Source organism: Lasioglossum baleicum, chromosome 1 (assembly GCF_051020765.1).
Source record: "Lasioglossum baleicum chromosome 1, iyLasBale1, whole genome shotgun sequence".
NCBI lineage: Eukaryota > Metazoa > Arthropoda > Insecta > Hymenoptera > Halictidae > Lasioglossum > Lasioglossum baleicum.
Genome location: NC_134929.1, coordinates 14,493,800 through 14,505,130, shown reverse-complemented (window position 1 = coordinate 14,505,130; position 11,331 = coordinate 14,493,800). Strand labels below are relative to the sequence as shown.

Here is an 11,331-nt window from a genome sequence, read left to right as displayed (position 1 = left end):
TATATGTACATTTCGCTAAACTAAATTATTTGAATGAAAGTAAAAATTAAATAAATTCTGGTTCATTAGATTTGTCAGGATCTTGAAGCAAAATCTCGTATTCTTGCAACGGAGTTAAAAGCATTAATGTACTAATTCGAAACAGAAAAGAAGTGACTTGCAGTTAAGAGTTCGTTAAATAATGTTCATTTATACAAATTAACATTTGAGCCTCGTGTATGTAGGAATACTTTATTCTATGGGGTTTAATTTAATTGAAATTTTTCACGCCACACGCGGAGTACAGATAATAACAAAATATTTACTGATAACAATCCTGACGTTCAGCATTAATAATTGCAGGTAAAAGCAGCTCTGCAAAGGGGCGTAGAATATGGTATTTTAAGGAGATACCGAGGCCAATATTTCCTGCCCATGGGTGACGAATTGGATCGTGCGAATCGCATCGCCTTGAGATTTGCTAAATTACCATTACCTCCCACGCATATGAAATCTAACACGGATTCGCCTCGGAAAATGGTACCTCTGGGCGGTCAGAGAAATTCGAGAAAATTTAATAAAAATTCCCCAAGAATGAAACGACTTGGGAAAGCCAAATCACCGTTACTTTCCTCCACCTTTAGCTTAACAGACACTTTACGCAATATTGACGAAAATTAGTAACACCGAATTTTCGAAAATCACACATAATACGACCCTAAAATGCTATGTAACAATCACTTTCTTAGCTATCATATAGCATAGGTTTCTAAGATTGTATACACTTTGGAAGATGTAATAATCTCAGGATTAGTTCGCAACGTTTCAAGTCCGTATTATTAGACAATTATGTATGTTAGGTCTTTGGTTCTTTAAAAAAATTGTATTCTTGCTACTTATAATGAAAACTATAGTATATCGATAGTATTGTAAAACGTATCTACAAGTCCCAAGAGAGATATTATTACAATAAAAATTATGAGATTAATAGGTCATGGTTTGCGTGATGTAATTACTAGACTGCGGATTTTATGAGTTTTTGGCGAAAATGAGTAGCTGTAATTTAAAACAGTAGAAATAGTGGAAGAATTTAAAAACACTTTTATATTGTTTTTAGCCTATTGAACATATTAAGAGAGAAAATTAATTTCTATGTTACAGTAAATCCTCTATAGACGCGACAGCCTCGGGGGGATTTGGTCGCATCTATCGTATAGAGTATAGAGTAGCTATTTTTTATCTCCAAAGGTCGAGCCAAACGTAGACAAGGACAGCGCATGTAAAGAGAGACCAAGTGCGGGCGTTTGAACAGTTCCGGCGACGACAACTGTCCGCGTCTCTTTCTTTCCGATACGCTGTCCTTCCTTGCGCCCGAAACGTTCATCGTCAATTAAACCACTAAATACAGTTGAAATTATATCGTGTTTGGTATCATTCTGCAATAGAAAAACTCCACGAATATGTTGATGGAAGTTCCATAAAAAAATAATTAGAAATAAAGAAGATTAAATATTGGTGTTACATTGTGATGACGCACGGGCGTTTGAATTGTGCCGGCGACTGCGACTCTCCGCCTCGCGTTAGTAGTGGTTCACACCGATATACCAAGCTGAGATCAGATTACGAAGTTAGGGGGATATTCTTGGTCGCATCTATTGTATAGAAATTATTGCGTCTATAAAGGATTTATTGTATTCCGGTTTGTTGCAATTGAGGTGCAAAATTTTTGTTTTGCATAAAGATCCGCTGTCTAGTAATTATACGGGGAGCGCAACACACGAAATATATTTTATTTATTGAAATAAAAATGCGCGACACACACGTCGACTCCAACGGCATCAGTACTTACATATAAAGAGCGGAAGTGTACCCGAAAAGGACGTTATAGCAGGCAAAAAGCACATGCGAGTGGGGTCCGAATAAGCTGTCAGGAGAAATGCAAAAAGCGGGGCCCTGACTGTCCTCAAGGACATTAGAGAGCGGGAAAAGGGAAATTCTGTTTAAATGGGTCCGAATGGGCCGATTAATTATTTTACAACCACCGCGTTTCGACAACTTCAACTCCGACAGATGGATAACACGTGCGACAGACCCACCGAAGCGGACATACAATTATAAGTCACGCCATTGACGACCGAAGACAATACAGAAAGGAATTTCTTTGACAGTTTCCCACTCCTCAACCTAAAGTCCTTTTAACCATTCCCCACCCCACCTAAGTCAACCCTTACCAGTCACGAAGAAACCGAGGTGACATTCGCAATACTATTTTGATTGTGGCCGGTGTAACTTCTTCTCGTTTGCTGTCACGACACGCTGTGATGATTCTGTAGACGTGTCGTGTTTTGTGCTTCACTGTTATTGAGACATATTCGCATAAATGGAGTGGAAAATACAGAGGAGCAGAAGATTCTGAAAAATTTGTAAGTACCTATATGTACTTTACGTTAGTATTTTATGTGATTAATATTCTTATGTGTAAGAGGGGACATGAGGTTTTCTTTCATATTTTGCAACTTCTTCATAATCTCTATGCCATAGCCAGTGTTGGGCAAATTTTATTTCAAATAATAAATAATTAAATAATAAATAAACGTGTGATTTTAATTTCAAATAATAACTAAACCTTTTATCTAAATAAAAGTAATTTAAATAATTCCAAAAGTTATCTATTTATTAATTCTTATTTGCAAATAAAAGATTATTTATTATTTGGATTGAGGTGGAAACAAATAAATAGTTTTTGATCTTCTCTTATTTTTTGTATTTGGCATATACAATGATCACGTGCGCGTTTTTTGTCTGCACATTTGTCAATACAAATAATAATTGAAATTGCATTTGTAAATAACAATTAACTTTATTATTTTAAATAATTCTATTTAGACATGCTCAAATAATTCAATAAATAATTATTTTTGCTTTTTATTTGAATATCCAAATAAAAAATAACTTTTTATTTAAATTTATATTTAAATAAATTTATTTATTGCCTAACACTGGTCATAGCATACGGGGGATTAAAGAAGAGCATGTCCGAAGCGAAATTTCTATTACTAATATAGAAATACGTTTTTCTTGTATTGATAATATCATATGTATTTCACATTTCATTCTTAACAAAACCAAATAATCCGAAAACATAAATCGTATTATTATACTGTAAAACCATAATATTCGTAAAAGTAAATTTATTTTTAGTTCAAGTACGACCACTGGCACGGAACAAAGAACTATATCGTACGTACGAGGTTTTCACCGTTCGGTTACTCCTTTGTGAACACATAATCAATGCTGGCTATATTTCAAAATAAATCCAGTATTTTCGGTATTTTAAAGTAAAACGATATTTTTAAAATCTACCGTGTCGAATAAAATATTTTCAATATAAGGGGTATCAGATCAGTTCACCTGATGGGAGCAGAAATTAAATTTCACGAGTTTCAGTTTCAGTCAACGGAAACAATGGGAATGAAAGTAACAATGAAAAAGTAACGCGTCCGTTGACGTGATAAATTCAAAAACGGACATAAACGTTGGAAAATGTAGATAAAAATGTGATTCACTTTTATAAAAAAACATTATATTAAAGCGTCAGTCTGTAGTATTTAAATATTTAACAATCAATCGTGTATTTTAATTGACATAACAGCCGACAAAAGTAAGTAATTGTCAGATTTGTACAAAATAAATTGATTTTTATTAAAAAATGATTTTTTTGGTAAACATTCTTTGTTTAAAATAAAAAAAAAATGTAGTACAACTGCACTTTCAGTTTAAAAAAATTGATTGTTTTATGTAAACTCGTCAATGTATACAAATACAAGTGATATTAATCATTCGAGCATACACACTTCAAAGTATTTTTTGTATGCAATTCTTAATTTTGTATTTAATTTGAATTCTCGTGGCCAAAGAAAATATATAATAATTAATCGGACTATTAGACTCATGGAAAATATATTTATTGACAATTTGAGAGATAATGTTGTCTGTATAGTAATGTTATAAAATAAAAATGTTCTACATCGATTATAAGAAACAGTACGTATTTACATATATAGAACTGTTTTTCTTGCTTCAATAATTTTGATCCGTTGAAAATAATACTATCTACGTCCTTAAATTCTCTTAATGTCTACTGTTTTAAATTTGATGTACTTATTTTTGTTTTAAATGCATAGAATCCAAATCACAATCTCTTCTCTCGAAAATGTATATATCGACTCTTTCCATTCTTCTCCATGTATAACAAGGTAATATTTTACCGGGCACTTGGGAAAAACTGGTTATTTAGATGGTCTCATTGTCAGGACGATTTCAATGCCCCACTGAATGACACACAGTGGCCAGCGATCCTAGATAGACGAGGATGACGATAAGACGGATGAATCGTTTTCTATTACGATATATCGATCGATCGCGTCCCGGCAAAGGCTGCAACACACTTGCTGCCCCGTTCGCAGTGTGGTGGTAAAATTAAGTGAATTGAAGAACGAGCGCTTTTCGTAGATTGCACGAAAGTCTGCGGCGTGGCGCGGCGGGGCGGACCGGTCGCACGCCATTTATAAAACTTAGAAGCTTCTTACCCATCCCGATAAACTTAATAGCTTCCGAAATTTACGGGATTTGCCGGAGCGATAAAGAAAATTTTGAACATCTTCGCTTCCGTGATCGCCCCATTTCTTGTCGCCCGTCTCGCTTTTACATATTTTTTCAAGATCTGTACAAGTCAAGTCTAACGGCCGAATTCGATCCCTATGCCGGGTGCAGTTTATGTGATTTTAAGTAAAACTTTTAGACTACTAAAAGTACCAACGATAAGTACAATTATATCGTTTACAGACACGGTTCCTTGTTCCTTCACGTCGTGCATATTAATTCGATAATAAAACTTTTTTGTTTACAATTATTTTTCTATGAAACTTTCCCTGATACTTCTCTGATTAAACTGACACCAAACACGGCATACTTTGGATGATATTTACTCCTTTAATTCACAATATACATAGCAGAACCTCGATAATTATCCGAATTAATCAGTGGTACATACGTGTTCGGATAATTGATTCTGTTGTATATGGATCGCTTTAGATTGCACCGTTTACATATCATAATAGATAATGGAGGTTTTACTGAATATGCTCCGAATTGTGTCGCGTTTGGTCTTATTTTAATAAGATAAATGTCACCAATATATGGCTAACAGTTTCATGAAAGAATTTTTCGTCTTTCGAAACTTCAATTGGTAGGAAAGTTAACACGACGTCATATTCTTCCTTTATTCATCTAATTTTTTATTGTTTAGTTCAATAAAATTGTGTAAAATAAGTAGCAGTCAAGGAACTATCCTTTGAAGTAAATTTCAAATAAAGCACTTAAAATTCATGTCGTGTTTAACCTCCTAAAAATGTGCAAGGAAATTCCCATGATCTATGGGATAATTTCATACATTACTACATTTTTTCTGAATTCTTCTGTACACTGCTAATACAAAAATGTTATTTAATCTCACCTTGCAATATACATACGTACCTTTATTATTTAATTATGAGAACAAAAGTATCACTTTAAAACATAGGGGCACACATTAAAACGCAAAATTCGCGGAATTGTTAACTTATTTCAATAAGACAGCTTGACTCGACTTAATGATTTGATTAAGACCAAAATAAATTTAAATTCTCATTAAAATTTGATAATTTTATTAGAAACAATAAAAATTGTTTCTATTCATTACCATGGATTCTATTCTTCGTCTTTTGCCACATTATTCACTTATTACTAATATTGCTTTTGGTCGTAATGATGATCAGACCCCAAATACTGATGAGGAATTGTGATTATGAATAATACACAATTTATAAACATAATTATTTGTACTATTATTTGTATTATTACATGTTACTGTGAATATTAAGTCGTTTAATTTTCAATCCAATTTATGTACAATGACCACCGACATTCTAGTTCTTTATTTTGGATTCTTCATCAATTTTAAATACGTATAAAATATTTTCAAATGAAAAATGTGACGCGAGAGATATTGCTTAAAAATAATAGTATAGCAATTAAACTCGAAGTAATTTGCTAGAGATATTTTTACTTAATATTTGAAACCACTTTGGCGAGGTTCTATACATTTATGATGGAGTAGAACAACGTTTATTTTGTGAAAGATATTCGTTACCGAAACTCTAAACAACTAGTTCATCTCATGGGCTGCACTATCTCTTAATATAATATTCATACATTACCATCAGAACTTAAATTTCCTAATAGTCTCACATACCGATGACCACCCTGGTAATTAGACACAATTAGAAACTTTTAACAATATTGTGCCGTTACCGGAACTCTCTAATTGTCCCCTGGCTGTCTATTCTACTATTTCTGTGAGCTCAACGGTTTAGCGACTGCATTTCTATTTCCCTGCATCCTTTCGGAAAATTACAAAAATTGAAATGTTGAACATAAAATATAATATAAAAGTGTAAAAAATTTAAAAAATACCAATATTGCAGTCACGATTTATTGTCTTATTTGTATGAATGAACCTCGCAGATACATCATCTATTAATTTTGTTTACAACCGATCTTTATATATATATTAAAATAATGTATTTTCACAGATATTATGATATAAATGATATTAATGTGTGTGTGATATTAAGATAAAAATGAGTAGGTGTACATGTGAACAGTAAAAATATTAGAAGAATATAAAAATATTGTTACATTATTTGCAACCTATTGAACATATTAAGGAAGAAAGTACATATTTTTTTCACTCTAGTTTTTTGCAATTCAAGTAGAATATTTTTATTTTGCATAAAGATTCGCTGTCTAATAATAACATACAGTTGCAATAAATATCAGATTAACGAACTTAAAACACTATTCTTGCAGTGCGATTTTGGTTATCATAATACTTATTCAATAAATTCCATATATTTCTTCTGTATATATCGCTTACGTCGTATCAAGACGAGTTCAACGACCTAGTATGCTATGATCTCGACATAACCTTACTAGTGATGCCTTAACAGTAAGGCAGGCTTGAGTTGTTGACATTGGTCGAGATATTGATCTCTCGGAAGAAATATCAACAACTTAAGCCGGTCTTACTGTTAAGACTTTACATACTAGGCTATTGAACTCTTGTCTTGACATAAGCAATAATATCATATACAAAACAAAATATATATTGCCATTTAAAAAAATTAATGTGACGTTACGTGGGACACACTATATATAGAGGAACCGAAAAATCTTATATTAAATTTATTTCTTAAAAAATGAGTATCGGCAAAAAAGTAAATATGCTGGGACAGGTGTTTGCTCATTTTGTCTCTAGAATCGTTTCAAAAAGGTTTTTTTTGGTCACACCTCTCCTTGTGAGTTTTAAGGATCATAATTAGACTGCGGATCTTTATGGAATTATGGCTTTTAAACATTTTCAACAAATGCTAGGATTTAAAATACGACAAAATTTAATACGGTTTCATTTATTTCGTATATATATAATTTATTTTATCTCATTTATTACAAAAATTGCAAATTGTATAAACATTCGCAGTCTGTTTAGTCATAATTATCTTAGTTTTCATGCTCAGAGACGCGTACCCCGATTGAGTTTTGAGCTCTCCACATTTAGTTTACGCTTGATTCTCATAAAAACGATTGAGTTTACGTGCTGGAAGGTTCGTGGCGTAGATATCCCCTAAATTCGAGAGAAACAACATAGCCCGTGTCAGCCTATAATCCGTGAAAGGATAGTTCGACTATGAACAACGGGGGCTGTGGAACAATTTGAATCCGTTTAAATGGTAATTCGGGAAGCTAGTTGGCACCTAAAATCCCGACGATATCGATACTGCACCCGATACATGCTATTGAAACCGGGGAAAGAGTCGGCGAACGTGAATAACCACTTTCCTCTACATCTTTTGTTCACATTTGTCTTTTAAATCTTGGCGAAGCGTCAACGAAGGAACCCTCAAGTGTGAAGCAACGTATTTTCACGTCGATATCATTTCGCTATCAAAACATCGATATCATATTACCCATGTATTATACTTAATTTAATTTATTTAGTGTTCGGATATGCTACAATATTAATTGCCACAATATTTATTTGCTAAAATATTAATTGCTACAATATTTATTTGCTAAAATATTAATTGTTACAATATTAAGACAATATCAATACAATATTAATACAATACCAGTTGACAGAATATTTATTTGCTAAAATATCAATTTCTACAATATATTAATACAATATCGATTTCTGTATTGTAACTGTATTGTAAACTGTACCACAGTACTTAGATAATAAAATTATGTTAGCTTATATTATTTTGAGATACAGTGGCTGATCACAAATCAATGCATGTAATTTTTCAATAAAACCCTAGCCACACCGAATTTTTTTTTCCTAATGAAATATTGGCGTTTTCAAATTGAAAATATACATTTGGCAACACTGTGAGGAACATTATCTATCACATTGAAAATAAATATATTTTTCACGTTGTGACTCGAATAATTTGATGACTCGTCACTGTGTAATTGTTCGAAAGTTTCTCAGTTGGTCAACATCATTTTAGTAATTTCCATCATATAAAATTAACAATCGTTTTTTAAAGCGTTATGTTAGGAATGTGTCACAGTAACACCGATTAGATAACGTTTTACCAGAAATGAAATAAATTAATAACTTAACAAGTTGACAGTTAAAATGACGGTTTGGAATCACTATACTGCGGATCTTTATACAAAATAAACAATGTTCCCATTGATTGCAGGACACAGGAGCTACATTAAAAATTGTGTTCTTCTTTTAATTATCCTATTAAGCTGGAACAAATACATTGATGTCCATGATTATTTTTAACTTTAACATGTCTTCTGCTTTAAATTGTATGTGCCCATTTTTGTCATAAATGCATAAAGTCCGCAGTCTAGCAATCACATTTTATTAACAATTAATCTATCAATCTCACGAATATATCTAAGACAGTTGCACTTAGCTACTGTATTAAAAATTTATCAAACACTTTTCCCCGAGGCTTGTATAATTATATCATTAAAATTTTCGTATGGCAAGAGTTCAAATATTTTCACGAGTCGGTATTACGGTTACGCACAGCTAATGTTAGTGGTTATAATAAATACCATTTTGGTGGAGAAACTGGTTCCAAAGTACATATTACGAAAATTTCAGTACACGATGAAAATGACCCCACGCTGACCTCCCGCCTCGCTACCAGACGTTCCTTTCATTCTGGAGTTAATGAAAATATTTTCGAAACAGTATAACTACGTTGCCAGTTGTGTTCAATGTATAGTACCGCGGGCAAGGTATAAGAATAGACTTGACGTCCAACGTATTTATATTCTGAAGCATTAACGACATATTACCATTCCCATGTCGCCAACATGATCGATAATAGACTACAGAAACAATAGATCGCAGAACTCGCCTATATTCGAAATTGCGTTCCGTCGGCAATAAGTTTGCAACTAGCTCAATAAATATTTCAGACAGATTAGAATAGCAACAGATATTTCATCTTAACTATTCATTGTAGTACAATAGAATTATAAACTGAGGATAAAACGTCACAACTCCTGTAACTATACAAACTCGATTGGTTCAATTTTTAAGGATTGATTCTATTAAAAATATTGTCCTAAAATTAACCCTTTGCTAAAATTTTATTTCAATAAAAATTTCGCCCATAAAAATTAGGTTTTGAACCCACTTTTTTCGAAATTTTTATTTCAATAAAATGTTTGCCGAACTCTGGTTACATTCCAAGATATTTAATAATGTAAACAATATTTTGAATAATAGTACAGCAATTTTTTAGCACTCGAGTGCCAAGGGTTAAGAATAATAATTCAAGAGAAATGAAAATTGGAAGAATAAATTGCACTGTTGTGTAATCGCAAAATGTTTTTGACTAGCGTGTTTCTATGAGCTTCTATTGAAGCGGAACAAGCTGCATGATTTTTGTTTACATACTCCCGAATTCCGCGGCAATGAATGTACATTAATTGGTTCGCGTTCTCCTTGCTGTTGACACTCGGCGTCCACGTTACGTCGCAGCGAAACGTTATTAGTTCGCTTGGCTCAGAGATGGGCAGTATTCAAATAAAAAATTATTCAATAAATTTTTGAATAAAAGATAAATAACTATTATTCTTTATTCGAGGGCTTGAATAAAAAAGTAACTATTATTCAAAAATTATTAGAATAATTTTTTATTCACCGAGAATTTATTCAAGCATAGAATAAAATTTTTATTCTTTATTCTTATTCTTTATTCTTATTCTTTTTTCTCGAAAATGAATAAATCCATGAATACTTTCGGCCAGCCCGAGGCTACAATGAACACGACCGACGCCCGAGGGTCGAGCCCTGAGGCCTGAGCCCAGAACACAATAGTAGTGCAATAAACACGGCCCGACAATCCCCCGGCGAGCCAGGTAGCTCGGCATGAAACCGCTAAGGAGCGAATGGTGAACTTATTTATTTTCCGTGCTACCCTCACGAAAGTCACACAAGCCAATTCGTGGCGTTCTGCCGATTAAGAAAAGCCTAAACTCGACGGAATTAGGACCGTTTCTAGTGGTTTTATTCATTAAAGTATGCTCGAAATTTTTATTCTAATAATTCTCTGGCCATCACCGCGCTAGCGCGACGAAGCGACGGGGACTTGGGACGCCTTGGCCAAGTGGTGCAATAAACACGGCCCGACAATCCCCCGGCGAGGCAGGTAGCTCGGCATGAAACCGCTAAGGAGCGAATGGTGAACTTATTTATTTTCCGTGCTACCCTCACGAAAGTCACACGAGCCAATTCGTGGCGTTCTGCCGATTAAGAAAAGCCTAAACTCGACGGAATTAGGACCGTTTTTAGTGGTTTTATTCATTAAAGTATGCTCGAAATTTTTATTCTAATAATTCTCTGGCCATCACCGCGCTAGCGCGACGAAGCGACGGGGACTTGGGACGCCTTGGCCAAGTGGTGCAATAAACACGGCCCGACAATCCCCCGGCGAGGCAGGTAGCTCGGCATGAAACCGCTAAGGAGCGAATGGTGAACTTATTTATTTTCCGTGCTACCCTCACGAAAGTCACACGAGCCAATTCGTGGCGTTCTGCCGATTAAGAAAAGCCTAAACTCGACGGAATTAGGACCGCCTCTAGTGGTTTTATTAATTAAAGTATGCTCGAAATTTTTATTCTAATAATTCTCTGGCCATCACCGCGCTAGCGCGACGAAGCGACGGGGACTTGGGACGCCTTGGCCAAGTGGTGCAATAAACACGGCCCGACAAT

At 33.9% G+C, this 11,331-nt stretch overlaps 2 protein-coding genes across 9 annotated transcripts in view; both read left to right on the top strand.

The window, feature by feature from the left end:
- LOC143208943 (uncharacterized) overlaps window positions 1-10,116 on the top strand; it is a 31,225-nt gene extending 21,109 nt beyond the window's left edge. The window contains exon 2 of the mRNA XM_076423959.1: window positions 343-10,116. Coding sequence (XP_076280074.1) covers window positions 343-660 — 318 coding nt within the window. The 3' untranslated portion in view covers window positions 661-10,116. The remainder of the gene's footprint in view (window positions 1-342) is intronic.
- The window catches only part of LOC143208911 (potassium channel subfamily K member 6), a 482,405-nt gene that overhangs the window by 127,091 nt on the left and 343,983 nt on the right, over window positions 1-11,331 (top strand). The window lies entirely within an intron of this gene.